The sequence below is a fragment of the Spea bombifrons genome, chromosome 2 (genome assembly GCF_027358695.1).
Source record: "Spea bombifrons isolate aSpeBom1 chromosome 2, aSpeBom1.2.pri, whole genome shotgun sequence".
Classification (NCBI taxonomy): domain Eukaryota; kingdom Metazoa; phylum Chordata; class Amphibia; order Anura; family Pelobatidae; genus Spea; species Spea bombifrons.
Genome location: NC_071088.1, coordinates 92,633,059 through 92,650,257, shown reverse-complemented (window position 1 = coordinate 92,650,257; position 17,199 = coordinate 92,633,059). Strand labels below are relative to the sequence as shown.

Genomic DNA, 17,199 nt, shown 5'->3' with positions numbered 1-17,199 from the left:
AGATGTGTTTCTTGGCAATTCAAACAATCAGTTCATTGTGTACAATACTCAAGACTCTCCCCTGCTGCTTCTTACCTTGCTTAATGGCGTATTACTGCAAGGCCTAAGACACGCATACAGTGCTACAATAGTATGCGTATGGGAACTGTCACTTAACATTTTCAGCAGTAGTAAAAAGTCCTAATTGAGAGTTGATATCTACTCCTAAGTCCAGCTATGAATAAATCTATAAGCACTGCATGCATAATTACTCCCTGCTGTCTCTATTTAGCACTTTAAAATAGGTAATACTTTATTTTATTTTTTTGAGTATCAGGATTTCAATGGTAAGTAAGAATTTCCAGATATGTTTATGTGCCTGCTTATTTGTCTTTCATAACATTCCAGATTATATACCCCAATAAGTAAATCAGAAATAGGGTAATTCTTTCAACAACAACAACAAAAAAAGACAAACGTTACTCTGATTTACTCTGTCTTCTCCAGTGTCTTGTTCAGTTCTCGGAAACTGATGCTGAACTCCTTAAACATTTGGATTAGGACAACTCCAGTCGATATAGTGGTAAATCCACATATAATGGCCAAAATGTCTACTGCTCCCACTTTGGTCCACTCTTGGAAAAGTATGGCTGTTGCCAGCAGGACCAGTGTTGTGAATGTCACATAATAGATAGCACTAAATATGCAAGAGTCAAATGATTCCAGTGCTTTGTTGATATATCTAAACTGAATGAGGACGCTGCAGCCCAACACACCTAAGAGGCTTAGGAACAGGTAAGTGGCTCTAGCGCTGCTTGGATTGTTAGCGAAGGCATCTTGAGCCACCAGCCCAATGCCTTTAGTGCAGGGCACTGTGAAGGTGCCTAATAAGGAGCATACGCCAATGTAAACCATTATATTTTTGTTTCCATGAGCTGGCGCTATCCAGAATATTAGCAACATCAGCATGAGAAGAACAACGCAGAGGTAGATCAGGAATACTGAAAATGAAAATATCGTAATGTTATGACATTTTTGTACTTATATGAAACTAGATTGTCTATTAACTATTGTATATTGCAGTATGGTAGCTAATGAACAACATGAAAGCTCACATCACTGCAAGAAACTACACTGAGGCATCTAAGCCCAAATACAGATAGTTGTCTTCATGTTAATAGATATGACATAATGTATGTACAAAATAAATTGAAGAAAAACTCCATCATTACTGTTGACATGTCCAGAAAGTGGACTGGGAAAATGGTGGACCACAAATATTAGAAACTGCAGTGGCCTACTCAAGTATCAAGAAGATCAGACCAAAATACAATTGGAAAACCAAGATTCAACCCATTTCTAAACTGCATTATATTTTCTGCAATAATATGTATGTATAAGGAGAAGCTTATTTCAAATAAAGAGAAATGTTAGAACAGGAGGTCATCATGGGCAGAGAAGATAGAACAAATGGTTCTTACCTGCCATCAAATTCTGTGTTCCTATGAATTCTGTGCATATGTATTATCATCATGTGTTATATATTCATCGTTTACAGGGATACTTTACCTGGATTGGTAATCTTCTCTTCAAGTTCAACCCGTGATGTTATATTTTCAGATTTTGGGGAATGGATAACCAGAATTATGGAGCCCACACAGCTGAGCAGACATCCCAATTTGCCTAGAAAGTTTAGTTTTTCTTTCAACACATAAGAAGCTAAAAGTGACCTGCCAAATGATGGAAAACATGATTATATATATAATCAAAGTTGGGATACCAAACATTTTTAAAATCAGTTCTTTCTTACCTATTTTTAATGAAACAAACGTGATTTCAACAGCACTGATCTGTTTTTTGCAAATACTCGATTACCCTAACAGGTTAGCATCTAAGTAGGCATTGATTCAAATGTTTATATGATTCCTCATACAAAGTAAAATATGCTTTTATGTTTACATCTTATGCATTTGAAATTCAAATAACACCCCCCCCCCAAAGTTTAAGGAAATTACAAATTCTCAAACAGCAAACTTGCTACAGACAGTGGTAATCCTATTCAATATCCTTTCGAAAATTACATACCCAAAAGGAATGCCCAGAGCACCAAGTGGTGTTACCAGCACAGCAGGCGCAGCCGTGTATGCCAGGAAGTTACCTATCTGTCCAAGAGCCACTAAAAGGAAAGCCAAGCGGTTAATATTGTTCGAATGCATGTTCACAACAATTACATTTTTAAAATGCATAGAATCTGCAATTAAATCAGGAGCCTTAGCTACACCGACCCTGGAATTTATTCAGCTGTGCTACCAGGTTTGCATGATAAACATTTAATTTTTGATAATTTCCCTTTTGCTTTTTGAAGTGTAAAATGAGTGATGAACTGAAAGCTAAAGGATGTGTATTCACAAGCCCTGAAAACTGTTATTTCAGGATTCACTAAACTTTGTGTGAGTTTTAGTCCAGTGAGGCTGTTCCAGAGTCAATTTCATGATCTCAGACACCTCAACACAATTCTGGAGACTACTGACCCTCAAAGCATTGCCAACGATCCACAGTTGGCAGGTAATTCCTGAAAAGACACAAAAATGCCTCAAATAATGTCTGTGGTAGCAATATCCATATAGCTTTATTCACGCTATCTTGGGCAACTTGCATGACATTGAGCAACTTGGATAATTATTCTACCAACTCACAGAATGCCATCGGCACCATATGGCAATCTGTGAATTAACAGTATCTTAAAAAAGAATACAAACGACTCAGAGTATCTTCAACAGCCAACACCTAAAGGAAAAGTAATGTCCACTGATGACAAGGATCAGACAAGTAAAATTGTCTGCATCAATAATTACTGTTCGTTTAGTATCACGAGCAGCACTTCACTTAGAAATTTCCATCATTTGCATTGCTGGTGGGTTACCTTTTCATGTACAGACTGCTCGTGGACCCATTTTGTTCACACTCTCCCAATGCATTACTCTGTGCCATTAGCATGCTAGACACATCAAAATGTAGAATTAACAAAAGGGAAAGTGTTTAAAAGCCCTGTATATAGTTTCAAATAGATACACTATATACAGGGTGGGGTGGTGGCACTTTTTTATTTATTATTATTATTATTAAGGAAAAGTCACATAGAAATATTGCATACATGCCTGGTCTTTTAATGAAAAATTTACAGAATTGGCATTAAATCCACTTTGAGAGAGTTAAATAAAACTTGGCGGGAAGAAAAACTGACATTGAAGTGCAGCAACTCCACAGAAATAAGTCATGCTTCCTGGGTACGGTACCTTAAACCAGGGATAGGCAAAGTGTCCGTGGTAAGGTTTGTGAAGGTCCATAGATCATCATTAAGTTGTCCCCCACAGACCCCAGTAAATGTCCACCATGAGCAATGTTGCTGGCTACCCCTGAGTGAAATGGACTTTAACGCCAAACACATTTGTCTGCACATGATAAAATCACCTCTGGTCAGCTCCTGCAGGAACAGTGCTGCCATTGATTTCTATCACTGATTGTCTTCTTCAAGTTAGTCAATCAGAGGAAAGAAATGTCATATTATGGGGGAAGAGGCAGCTGCTTCAGTAGGGCAGCGTCTTCTGTGACAGGTAAGTGCTTTATTATTATTTTATTATCATTTTGGAAGAATGTATATTACTTACAGAGTACTGTTGTATGCATTCATCTGTAGTGGGAGTGTCAGGGACACTCACCTGTCCCTTTAAAATATTAAATTCCCATAAATCTATTATGTGCAATTAGTCAGGGATTTGTAGCTTATGTAATTTTACTCTTTAAAGTTGACAACCCTTTCAAATGTAGCCCTTTATATTAATTGTGGCAAGATTTACTAACATTTCAAGACTTACTTGTGAGAGTGCCAGCCCACCATATTATGTCCGTAAGGTAAGAGGCACCTGAAAAACATACAAAGGTTTACATGAACAGTTTGAAGCATTTTTAAAAATACATTAAGGTCAGATCATTGACTCTGGTACCAGAACCTCCAATCTATATTTTAAAACAAATGTGTGTTAAACCGAGAGATTTCATAAAACAATAAAATATATATGGATATACAGCATGATATCATTAGTACTATTATACCACAGCATTAACATAATATACCCACACACATAAAAGGGTAAGTCAACGTCTGATGGTAGAGAACAGGATGCTAGCCTGGACCATCCGCCAAGTGACTTATGCATCCTGTTGGCACCATGCAGGGCTAGCATGAGCTTCTTGTAGGAGAAGCTCTTTGAGGTTTGCCCTTCTTTATGCACACTGAAACCAGAAAGCTGAAGTGTTCAACCTTCCAGACAAATTCCCTTATTTCATCCAATAGACCCACATCAGTGCCAGAAGGTTGTAAAATTCACTCAGAACTCAGAAGTTACCCCTTGAAAATTCTGCTTGCAGTCTTTGTTTCTAGAAATTATGATTTTCATTGCTTCTATGTACACGGCATCCATTGTGCCGGCACTCTATAAATCAATAAGTAATATTAATGCATAGCATGAGTTGCAGCTGCTATATCCTGGAAGAATGGTGATTCATGTACTAAAAATAAGACCTGCATCAGGGATTTTGGAGTTATTATTTTATATAGTGTACCAATGCTGCTTTATACATCACTGTGATGCTTCATCTAGAATACTGTGGTTTCAGAAAGACAATTTAAAGAGAATTTATAAGGGCCACTAAAATAGTATGTGGTCTCACTAACAAACATACCAGGATAAATTTACAACACTCCAAGAAGAGCGAAGGCGGACATGATTTGACACCTTTAAATGACACGATAGCATTCAAGAGGGAAGCCTTATTTAATAAAAAGGGGGTACCAGACGAAGATGGCGTGATTTAAAGTTGGAGGTCAGAAAGCTGAGCAATAATGTAATTCGACTTTACAGAAAGCAGTAAATACTTAGAAAATAATTTCAGTGGAAGCAGTACAGGCAAACACAGTAAATCAATGACTTAAAACAGGGAATACCTTGTTTGTCCTTTTGTGACTTCGCTATCTACGTACCTAAAATGAATTTTCCTATAAAAAGATATAAAATTTTTCATCTTCATTTAAACTATGAATCAAGCCTTAAAAACTGTGTATTTTGTTCCTACAATGCTTAATTTTCAATACATCCCATCACGCCGCTCTCACAAAGAGTGAAGCATGTATCAGAAAGGCAACCAAATAAAATAGAAAGAAAAAATAAATGATTGTGAGAATTTAGGTCCATGGAAGCTGGAATACCAGATGTTATTTTTGATACTGAATGTGAAGATTTCCTTTAGCACAGAAGCAGTTCCTCAGTTTCTGTATCTACAGAATACTGTACTATAAACTAATATACAATACTAAACTATAAAAAATTCTAAGAAAATCTACCACAAGATCTTCCAAGTAAATGAAATCGTGGGTTTGAGTGACCCCCACGCAGATATGTGACAGGCAGGTACGGCTACATTTGAACTTCCTGCTTCCATGTGCATTGGTTATTCATCTAGGCGAGGCAGCTTGCGTGATGCTTGTTAATTTGTTCATTGCTATTGCAAAAATCACACCTGGTTTAACAAAATATGTTCCCAGAGCAAAAAGCAGAGTATAATCTGCTACATATTTAATGGGGTTGAAAAAGTGAACATTTGCTAGCATTGGCTCTCATTGAAACATACAATACAAAGAATATGGTGTTACTTTTGGGGTTATTTTGTTACAAGAACAACCTTATAGAATGGGTAAACAAGACATAGCAAGCAGTGCGTCACACACAGGGTCCTGCTCACGCTATTTTATGATCTTGGACGTTGTATCAGTACTGGTGTGGATCCGTTGCGTCCCATATATGTTTCAATCTCATTCCACCACTTACCATCGGAAACAAACTCGTCTTTCACAGCATGGCTTCCTACTTTTACCCGCCACCTCCAGCACAGGTATGGTTTTTGGCCCGCATTGCAAAATAAAAGTAAAATGGTTTGGGAGACAAGAAGCCATTGATGCTCCTTGCAGTTTATGCGAATACAGACCTCTAGGATAACTATGGAAAAAAATCCTGCAAATGATTAAAATGACACCAAATTTATAATACTTATGTATATAACACTGTCAAATTCCCACGCACTGTACAATGACAAGTTACTATATATATGATCATATAGTATATACAGTTCCAATGACTATTATAATCAAATGTAAAATGAGTGGTTTAATCGCACCAATGAATCAATCTGGATAAATGGCAGTTGCCAAATGACCCTGTCCTGTTTGCCCCCACCTTGTATGTACTGATGGCTGACATATACCACGTTTAACTATAGTATAATAGAGAACATAAGCTGCTGCAGAACACCTTGTGTGTGGCTGCCAATTAATGGTTCCCACTGCAGAGGGCACAGGCTCCTCTGCACCAGCATCTGCATCACACAAGTTAGCACATGCACAAAGCACTGTGATCCTCAGAGATCCTCACTAGATCCACCCGGTCCCCATTTTACCTCTAGTGCGGGCTCTCAGGATGCCTTTTTTCTGCAACACAAAAGTGGACCCATTCAGCAGGCTGGAAAAGACAGCCACGCTTAGACCCAAAATGGGTGCCCCTGCTTCCACATCCATCCTGCAATTTCAGTGACTTGTCACTCTCCTGTCTGCAGTCTTGTCATCCTCCTTGTTGCAGCCACACTCCCTCAGCCCAGTCACTATCCTTCCCGCAATATTCTCTGACACTCTGCCTTTTCCCGCAGTCTCCTTCCTGCTCCAACAAATGCTCTCGGACTTTGAACTATTAGGTTTTTTTTTTAAATAAACTTTATTGTCAAAATGTAACAGTGACAAAAATACTCTCAGACATGCACTCAATGGTACTTCCTTCTTACCACTTGCATGTTACCATATAATAATATTACATTAAAAAATAAAGATTATTACAGTCACTACAGGTCTTGATTATTGAAGGGATTCCCAGTTTACAATAAGACACCTCAAATCACCAAAACAAACATGGAATTTACAAGTAGGACGACAAAAAAAAAGTCTCCAGCACTAGTCTAAATCTGTTCCCGATGTGCTGTGCAAAGGGAACTTCACAGAATAGGCACAGAACGGGTAAAATGCTGAAGAGGTCAGTGGGAAGAAGAGACGAGGGCTGAGGAGGAAGGACAAATCCAAGAGATGCTTTACAGGAGAAGGCAACGATTTGGCGAGTGACTGAATGAAGTGTGAAGGAGGAAGTGGATTTAAGTTTTAAAAAAGCAGTGAAAATGGGCTGTCGCGGCAGTATCGGGTATTGGGGACAGACAAGGGGTGCGGCCAATAGTTAAATCATTGAGATATTGCCCTTCTTTGCTATATAGAAATGCTGATTGTTTCTCACAAATACAGACCACAATAAAGAGGCCCAAAGAAGGTGTTTTAATTAACAGAGCTTTTGCTGCTCCAGGGTGACCTTTCTTCCATTGTCAGAGCATCAGGTGTTGAGTGTTGGATGAAGTGAAATATTGAACGCTTTATATATTTTTTTTTAATTTACAACGATTACTGCAACAACTTTTTTGCTTTAAAAACACAAAATGACATACAGTGGAGTGTTTATGGAGAAGCTGAAGGAATATATTAGTTAAAATGGTGGTTACTGTAACCCCCACCACGCTCATGGAGTGGGCAGTGGAGTTGTGGTAGGCCTCAGCATTAAGATCAGATCATTGATGAGATTCCATAAGTACAGTACATCTGGGAAAATTAGCATTAGTTATTACATCCCTGACACAGAAAGAAGGTCGCTTGTTTCCCTTCATTCAAATTTTATTTGCGAGCATATAACGTACGCTACGGCCCCATGCCCGGATACTGTCCCTTCCATAACTGGCATGCACTACAAACAGCAGCTTCCGCTTCGCCGATACTCAAGAGCCTTAAGTAGCGGTTGAGCCAGTCAGCCGTACTTCCGGTTTGTTGGGATGACGGAAATTCCCGCCAGGCCATAGCTCTCCTCCCCCGAGTAAAAATCCTCGCACATTTAGTGAGACGCCACACGTATGCTGCCGGACTGTTGACTCATGGAGCGACGACATTCCTACAACTCGTACAACCGATAATGTTACAGCATGTACTCTCACAACATTGTTATGTGATATATCACATGCCATGTCTGTCTACATGTTGCACAGCGCTACGGTATACGAGGGCGCTATATGAACCAGTAAATCATATTAAATGCGGTCCCTCGTGTCACATTATGACTCACTTTGCAACTGATACATCTGCTTTTATCAGTTGTGATCAGACTGATCCAACTGCTCAAATGGCACTATGGCCCCCTTCGCAATGTCTGAACTCTTAAGATCGTAACAATATACACATCACGACAACTGACACGGCTCCTAATGTCAAGGGTTAAACTGTTTTATTTGGTAGTGTGTAGTGTGAAGCAAAAACGGTATATTGATATAAATTTGTATTATGGCAAATAAGACTGAAACATAGGGGGACATGTAGTGATGTCACAGTGATGTTTACAGTGATAGTCACAGTGATGTAACATTGGTGTCACAGTGACAAACACTGCTAACTGCTTCAACATTCCATTTGCTCCCTTAGATATGTCTGAGGTTTTGACAGAGCTGTACAAGGAGTTCTGATACCTATTTCAATGGTAAAAGCATCTTACATGGAGGCGTCTGCAGACTTGGAGCTTAAATACCTGGAATCTCATTTTGAGTACTGGAAGTTTTCGCTATGGAAGAAACTGGGTGCAGCTACTCCCGTACCCTTTCTTGGAGATCGGTTTCTTTTATACAAGAAAGCAGGTAGTTATGCAAGTAGTTTTGTTAGAGTGTGAACTTTATTGGTGAACTAAATTACATTAAATTGTGAGATTTGTTGGTGAATTGAATTGCATAACAGTGCTAGCTTTATTGATGATCTGTATTATATTAAAGTGCATGCATAATTGGCAAAATGAATTGGGGACACATTACATTACAGTGTGAGCTTTAGTGGGGAAATGAATATATTTTTCTAGAAGTGAGCGCCGGCGTGACATGACCTTCCAGTGCTCCATCATTGAAGCCTCGGCGAAAGTGCTGGGCGCAGAGGTTGTATACGCACTTCTTGCAGCTGTCCACTGGCTGCCTCCACTAGACACCAGGGAGTCTGGAGCATGTGGGGCAAGTCTGGTGATTCATTGGTAAGTCGGGGGGGGGGGGGTGAGTGGCATATAGGGGGTATAAGGCATATATGGGGCAGAGTGGCATTTAGGGGTATAAGGCATATCTGGGGGGCAGAGTGGCAAGCCTGGGGTCAGATGTGCATAACTGTGGGGCAGGTTGGCAAATAAGAGGAAATAAAAACAAGAAATGCATTTTTCTCAATCTAGTTTTTATTAAATTTGAAAAAATGGTTAACAGGTGAATAAATATTTACTAGTAAATCTTTTTAGATACCTAGTTTGAGAAATATTGTGTTTGGGTTCTTGTACCTTTAAAATATAGCTTTTATTATTATGTCATAGTAAAATAAGAATGCGATCAGAGAAATGCTGATGTGATAACGAGATAAAAGTGTTGTGTGCACAGAGCACAATGGCACATGTTAATGTAAATTTTAAGTTTTTTATTCTGCTGTTTTTAACACTCAGTCTGTTCATTAAATTATTTTAAATAAACTAAAAAATTGCATATTGTTTTTTATCTGATAAATCAAAAAGATGAAAATAATCATTAGTTGCAGCCCTAATTACATTTAATAGAATCCTTGTAGGTAGTTCTTACTGTAAAGAACCCTTTTTGCTGCTTTAGGTGAAATGTATTTTTCACCGCGAAGGGATTACCTCTTGTTAGCTGTACAATACTATTATTATTATTACTATTATTATAATTTATTGTTTTGTTTTATATAGCAGATTCTGCAGCGTTGTACAAAAGGTATATATGACAAAACCATTAGTATATAATGGTAAAACCATGGTCAAATGAGTTTACAATCTATTAATGAGCAAGTAATCAAGGAGCAGTTTGTAATACAATTGGCATTATATTGTTTGCAAAATCCAGTCAAGGGTTAACCTGTTTTATTTGGTAGTGTGAAACAAAACAGTTTATATATTGATATAAATTTGTATTTTGGCAAGTTATAGACTTTGACTCATAAGTGTACCTAACAGAAAATTGGACACAAGATAATGTCTTGATGTCACAGTGACAAACACTGATGACCGCTGCTACATTCATTTTACTCCTTAGATACGTCGGAGGTTGTAATGGAACATCGCCTGTACTAAGGGTTCTGACGCCATCTCAATGGCAAAAAGGGTCCGACTTGGATTTGTCTGCAGACTTGGAGCTTGACTACCTGAAGTCTAGCTTTGTAGGTTTTCGCAGTTACTCTCGTACCCTTTCTTGGAGATCGGTGCTTCCACAAAAGAAAAGACTACGCTCCTCACGCATGCTGCTTTGGGAGGGACAGAAACAAGGTAATGTTTTAAATGTTAAGGCTAAGTATGCTAACAAACTCTGAGAGATAATGAGGCAAAGGCAGGCAGCCGACTGTAGGATGACGACAGGCAGCTACAGAGTGGGGAGGACAGCCAGACAGCAGAGACAAGAAGGTGGCAAAAGGTAAGCAGAAAACAGACTAGGGGGCAGGCATGTGTCAGCAGAGGATAGGAGACAAAGTCTGCTGTCTACCCCATTCACATTTGAGAATAGAAGGGGGAAATTAATGTAGAAATATGTATGCAGCAAACTGGGGGCAGCAGGCATGCAGCAGGCAGGGGGGGAACATGCTGCAAATAATAGGCAGATGGAAGCAGTAGAAAGGAGGGAAACAGACAGGTGGCAGTACATTGTAGGGGAATGGGCAGACAGCAGATTGGAAAGGAGAACATGTAGCATTAGAAGCATAAAAGTGGAAACAGAGAGGGGCAACAAGTAGGCAGCAGCAGACTAGGAAGGACAATAGGCAAGTGGCAGTAGATTGGGGAAGTATAGGAGAGGCCGGAACAGGCGAAAGAAAACTGTGAAGGGAAAACGCAGGTAAAAAACTGGGGTGGGGGGCAGGCACCAACTTATCAAACTGGGAGGCAGTAGAGTAATGTTGTGAACAGGTAGAGGACTGCAGAATGATAGAGGTAAGAGACAAGCATCACACTGGGTAGGTGGCAGCAGAGTGGAAGCCAACAGGCAGGTGGCATCAGTATGTGTAGGGACAGGCAGACAGAATTAGATTGGGTGGGGGACAGGCAAGCATCAGCCTATGAAGGAACAGACAGTCGACAGCAGACTGGGGAAGGTAGGCAGGCGGCAATTGACCAAGAGGGCAGCGTACTAGAGGGCAAAAGGCATGTGGTAGGTTACTAGAGAGGGGGGGGTATGAGTGAATAGGCAGGCATAAACTGGGAAATTGTAAACAGCCAGCAAGTTGGAGAGAGGTGCAGGAAGGAACAGGCAGGCAACAATCACAGGAGGTATAGGCAGTCACCAATAGAACAAGAGGGGGGATAAGCAGGCAGAAGCAGACTGAATAGTAATAATAGGGAGCAAAATGGAGGGGGGCATCTAGGGGGAATAAGAAATAATAAACTGGCAGCAGATGGGGAGAAAAAAGCAGGTAGCCCAGTTAAGGGGAGGGGGAAGAGGCAGCTGACAGCAGACTGGGGGGGGCGGGCAGTAGGTTAAAACTGTATGCAGGAAGGAGACTGCGATGGGCATGCAGTAAAGGGTCGGCAAGACAGTTGGGGACAGGTAGGCGTAAGCAGAATGAAGGGGGGTGAACAGGCAGACGGCAGTAGATGGGAAAACAGGCGAGGGGAAAAGCCTGGTGACAACAGACCGGGAGGGACAGACAGTCGGTCGCAGCAGGAAGGTTGGGAACAGGCCGGTTGGCAGCAGATTGGGAAAGACAACAGGAAACGTTAGCAGCAAAAAGGTGAAAACAGGCAGGAGGCAGCAGAGGGGTGTGGCATGTGACAGCAGACTGGGGGAGACAACAGTAGACAGCAGACTGAGAACAGGCAGGAGGTTGTAGAAAGGTGGGAACAGGCAAGTGGCAGTAGACTGGGGTTATAGGCATGCTGAATCAGACTGGAAGGAACAGGCAGATAGCTAACTGAAAAGAGAAAAGCAGCAGCAGACTTGAAAGGGAACAGGAAGGCAGGAAAAGGCAGGCAGCAAAATTGATGAGTAGGCAGGCTACAAATTAACGGAGAAACTGGCAGGCAGTAGAGTGAAGGGGAGAACAGGCGGCAGCAGACTTATAGGAGGAGGAAGAGCTAGGAGACAGCAGACTGGGAAGGAGAACAGTTAGCGAGCAGATTGGGGGGACATGTACTAAGGGATAGGCATACTAAGGGGGAACATGGTGTAGGCAATCAGCAAACCAGGGCATGGAGAACAAGGGCATATATGTGAGGGGAGGCAGGAAAAAATAGACAGGCAAGGGAACAAGCAGGCAGAAGAATTCATGGGAGAGAAAGAACAGGTAGAGGACAGCAGAATGGTAGAAGAGGGAAGAGGCATGCATCAGACTGGGTAAGGTGACAGACAGGTGGCAGCAGACATGGAGGAGTGACAGTCAGACAGCAACATATTAAGAGGGGGAAAAGGAGAAATATGTATGCAGCAAACAGGGGGGGCAGTGAGGCAAGAAACACGGGAACAGAGTGGTGAGGACAGTCAGCAGAGTGAAGAGGAGGAAGAGGCAGGTAGCAGATGGGGAATGGTCAAGAGGCAATAGACCAAGGGGGTGATAGGCAGGGGGCAACATACTAGAGGACAGCAGACATGTAGCTATCTAGAGAAGGGAGAAGCCAAGCAGAAACTGGGAAATGGCAGCGAGTCAGCAGATTCTGAAGAAACATGTAGTAGGAAATAGGCAGGCGGCAAACGGCAGCAATAGACCCAGAATGGTAGTAGGCTAGCAGAGGCAGACTGGCGAAGAATAGCTAGCCTGCAAACTAAGGGGGAGAATCCCCCATCTAGGAGGGGGCAAGAAATAATAAACATGCTGCAGCAGAGTGACCCAGACCCAAAAGAGGAGTAGGCAAGCAGAAGCAGAATGGAGACGAATAGCTAGGCTGCAAACTAAGGGGGGGATGCTTCAACAATTGAGGTAACAGACAGCAACATTATAGTTGGAGAAAAAGTAGGGAGCATATGAGAGACATCCAGGAAAGAGTAGGCAGGCATCAGCAATGTCAAGGGGGGAGAACAAGTAGGTGACAGAAGACTTGAAGGAGGAGAAAGAAGCAGGCGCCATCAGATGGGGATGGGACTGTAAGGCAGCGACAGTTTGGTGAGGATAGGCAGGCAGCAATACACTGTGGGGGTGGTAGGTAGGGGTAGCATACTACAGGGCAGCAGGCATGTGTTACCTTACTGGGTGGGGGAATAGGGGTAATAGGCAGGCAGAAAACTGGATAGGAGCAGGCAGCCAGCAGATTGGGGGAGCAGGTAGTCATCAATAAACATAGAGAGGAGGATAGGCAGGCAACAAACTGGGGGCCAGGAAAGGATAGGTAAGCAGCAGATGGTGAGGTGGTAGGCCTCAGCAGGATAGAGGAATGGTCTAGGAACAAGCAGACAGCAGAGTGGGAGGGGAAAGAGGCAGGTGGCAGCAGAATTGGTAGGAGAACATTCAGGCAGTAGCTGACAGGGTTAACAGGCAGTCATCAGCAGAAAGGTACGGACAGGTAGCATCAGACTAAATAGGGTCCAAGAAAGTGGCATTAGACTGAGGAGGTACAGCCAGGTAGCAGCAGACTCCCAGTTACGGAGCTGAAGGGGTTGAATAAGCTGACAGGTTGATCAAGCAGATGGCAAAATATCGTAGGAAGTAACAGATAGGAAGCAGCAGAGTGGGTAGGGTAAGTGGCAGCAGGCTGGGTCAACTGGCAGGCAGCAGACTGTGAGGTGAAGAGGAAGGCAAGAATAGGCAGGCAGCAACAGGATAGGAGGGGAAAAGAAAGGCTGAAAAATGTGTCCAGAGGTAACCTTTTGTCAACACTGTGATTATTAGGTCAGACAGGAGTCTCTGCACAAGGACAGGTTGTTACAGACAGACGGCAGCAGACTGGGGGGGCAAGCAGGCAGCATACTTTGGGGGAACATGCAGACAATGTGGGAAATAGGCAGGCAGCAGAATTAAGTAGGAAGAACAGGCAGAGGACAGCAGACTGGCAGGGAGAAGAGGCAGGGTGCAGACTAGGTAGGATGAAAGTGAAGCGGCAGCAGAGGAGAACAAGCAGGAAAGAATAGTAGGGAGCAGACGGAAGAGGCAGGTGGGAGCAGATTGTGAGGGGGAGCAGGTGGGCAGCAGCAGACTGGGGCAACATGCAGAAAGGAATAGGCAGATAGCATGAGGAGTTAGGAGAAGTGTTAGGCAGATGAGGCAGACAGAAGGCTTGTGGAAAACATGCAGGAAGGAATAGGCAAGCAACTAACATGGAGACAGAGACAAGCATCTGAGTGAAGTAGGCAGCAGACTGTGTAATAGACAGGCATCAACAGACTGGGGGGTAGACTAGCGGAAATAGACCAAAGTGTCAGGTGTCAGCAGATGTGGTGGGAACAGGCAGGTGCTAGCATACTGGTAAGGAAAAAGAGGCAGGAAGTAAAAGACTGAGGAGACTGAGCAGCAAACTGGGATGGGCAGTATGCAGGAAGGAATAGACAGGCAGCAGAAATGGAGGGTAACAGGCCGGCAGCAGACTTGGAGGTAGAACTGTGAGGCAGCATACTGGATAAGAGAAAAGTCAGGCTGCAAACAGTGGACAGGCAGGTGTCTGGGAGGGATAGGAAGGCAGGAATAGACAGGGGGAACAAGTTGGAACAAGTAGGTGCTAGCAGACTGTTAAGGGAAAACAGGCAGGTGCCAAAAGACTAGGGATTATGTAGGTGGGAATAAGAAGTCAGGAGCAGATGAGGGACCAGGCAAGCGGGCAGCACCAGATGGGGAACAGGCAGGAGGTGACAGAATGGGAGAATAGGCAGGAAGCAGTAGAATGGGAGTGGGAACAGACAGACAACAACTGACTAGGAGGGGAGAAACTAGGTGGGATTAAGCAAGCAGCAAACCTGGGACAGGCAGGTAACAGACTCAGGGGGCAGGCGAGAATACTCAGGAGCAAAGTGAAGAAGGAGAACAGGCAGGCAACAGCAGACTGGGTAGGAGAACAGTTAGGCTGCAGTAGATGGTGGCAACAGACTGGAGAGATATGGACACTAATAGACATAGAATGGTGGGGGATAGGCAGGTGGCAGCAGACTGGGATGAACATGCATGAAGTAATAGCCAGGCAGCAAATGTTAGAAACAGGCAAGCAGCAGAGTGAAAGAGGAGAACATGCAGGAAGCAGACTAGAAGGGTGATGAAGTCAGTGGCAGCAGACTGGTTAGGAGAAAAGCCTGGCCCATAGATCTCTTATCTTGACAGACAAGTGATAGCAGGATGAAGGGGAGAACAGGCAGATGTCAGCAGACAGGGGAAAAAAGCCTAGGTGCATAGACACGAGGCAATAGACCAAAGGCATGATATGCAGGGGGCAGCATACTAGAGGATAACAGGCATGGGGTAGCTTACTAGGAGGAACAGGTATGCTCTAGAAGAATAGGGGAAAGGACAGGCAGCAGATGGGGACAGGTAGGAGGCGACAGACTAGAAGGAGGAGGAATAGGCAGGTGTCAGCAGATGGGTGAATAGGCGGCAAAAGACTGGGGGAGGTAGGCAGGCAGCAGCAGATCAATGGGATGATAGGTAGAGTGCATCATATCAGAGGGCAACAGGCATATGTTAGCTCACTATGGGCAAACAGGCATGCGGAAGAAGACTGGGGGAATATGCAGACTGCAGAATGGGAAGGAGTAGGCAGCCAGCAAATTGGGGAGGAACATGCAGGACAGAATAGGTAGACAGGAAACGGAGGGTAGGCATTCAGTAATAGGGAATAAGCAGGCAGAACCAGAATTGGGAGGAATAGACAGGTGGAAAGCTGCGGGGGATCAAGTGAGGGAGAAAACAAGCAGGCAGCAGCAGAGGGAGGGAACATGCAGTCAACAACAAACTGGGGGGTGGGGGGATTAGGCAGGCAGTAGAAAACTGTGAAGGCAAACAGGCAGGTAGCATCAGACTGGGAAGGATAGAGGAGAGTGGCATTAGACAGACGGAGGTAAAGCCAGGCAGCATCAGATTGGTGAAGTATTAGGCAGGCTGAGTACTAGATGGGTTGAATAGACAGACGATAGGTTGAAAAGGCAGGTGGCTAAAGATTGTGGGAAGTAACAAGTAGGCAACACAAGTGTAGGGGGTAATTGGCAGCAGGCAGGCAGCAGTGTAATGAGGAAGAACAGGTAGAGGACAGCAGAATGGTAGAGGGAAGATACAAGAGTCAGGCTGGGTAGTGGAAAAGGCTGATGGCATCAGTATGTGAAGGGACTGGCAGAAAGGATCAGACTGGGTGGGGAACAGCCAAGCGGCAGTAGACTTGGTGGGTGGTCATTCAGACAGATTGGAGGGGGGCATGCAGAATAGAATAGGCAAGTAACAAATAGGCAGTGAGCAATAGACCAAGTGGGGAAATCGGCAGGCAGAAGCAGACTGGCAAAAGAATAGGCAGACAGCAAACTGGGGTGGGGAGACTCCATCCATGGAAGGGAGGAAAGAATAAACAGGCAACAGACAGGGGAGGAAACAACAGGCAGCAGCATCACGGCGAGGTGGAAGTGCCATGCAGCACAATAGGTAGGAGAACAGTCAGATGGCAGCAGAGAAGGGGTATAGGCAGGCAGCAGCAGACTAGGATGGGTACAGGAAAATTGCATTAGACTCAGGGAGTTACATCCAGGCAGCAACAGACTGGGGGAGAAATTAGGCAGGAAGAAGCAAATTGAAGGAGAAAAGGCAGGCAGCATCACACTGGGAAGGGTAGAGGAAAGCAGCATTAGAATGAGCAAAGTAAAGCCAAGCTGACTTGTGTACTAACAGACAGGCAGAGTACTGGAGGGGTTGAGTAAGCAGGTGACATCTGATTGATTGATCTGGCAGATGGCTAAAAATTGTTGGAAGCAACAGGCAGGCGGCAGCAGAGTGGGGGAAGGCGGCATTTTTAGCAAGCTGGGGCAACTTGGAGGCTGCTGACTAGGATGGGAAAAGGAAGGAGGTAAAAGGCAGGCTGCAAACGGTGGAGATCATGCCGAAAAGAATAGTAAGAGGCCAGA

General features: G+C 43.5%; 1 protein-coding gene across 1 annotated transcript; it reads right to left on the bottom strand.

The window, feature by feature from the left end:
* Positions 1 to 209: 209 nt before the first annotated feature.
* Positions 210 to 6,705, bottom strand: NIPA1 (NIPA magnesium transporter 1). Its single transcript, XM_053455195.1, has 5 exons — positions 6,490 to 6,705; positions 3,855 to 3,902; positions 2,065 to 2,155; positions 1,549 to 1,709; positions 210 to 980 (listed from the first exon to the last, which is right to left on the bottom strand). Exons 1-5 carry the CDS (start codon positions 6,605 to 6,607, stop codon positions 469 to 471), a joined length of 930 nt encoding a protein of 309 aa, XP_053311170.1. The 5' UTR covers positions 6,608 to 6,705; the 3' UTR covers positions 210 to 468.
* Between the last annotated feature and the right edge of the window lie 10,494 nt (positions 6,706 to 17,199).

Bases quoted from the DNA above. Each gene is read 5' to 3' on its own strand.
- NIPA1 (XM_053455195.1), bottom strand. From the start codon at position 6,607: ATGGATGTGGAAGCAGGGGCACCCATTTTGGGTCTAAGCGTGGCTGTC. The intron at 2,156-3,854 runs GTAAGTCTTGAA...CTTTCCTTTTAG, and splicing joins GTGGGCTGGCACTCTCACAA to TGGCTCTTGGACAGATAGGT. The intron at 1,710-2,064 runs GTATGTAATTTT...ATCATTTGGCAG, and splicing joins GCTCTGGGCATTCCTTTTGG to GTCACTTTTAGCTTCTTATG.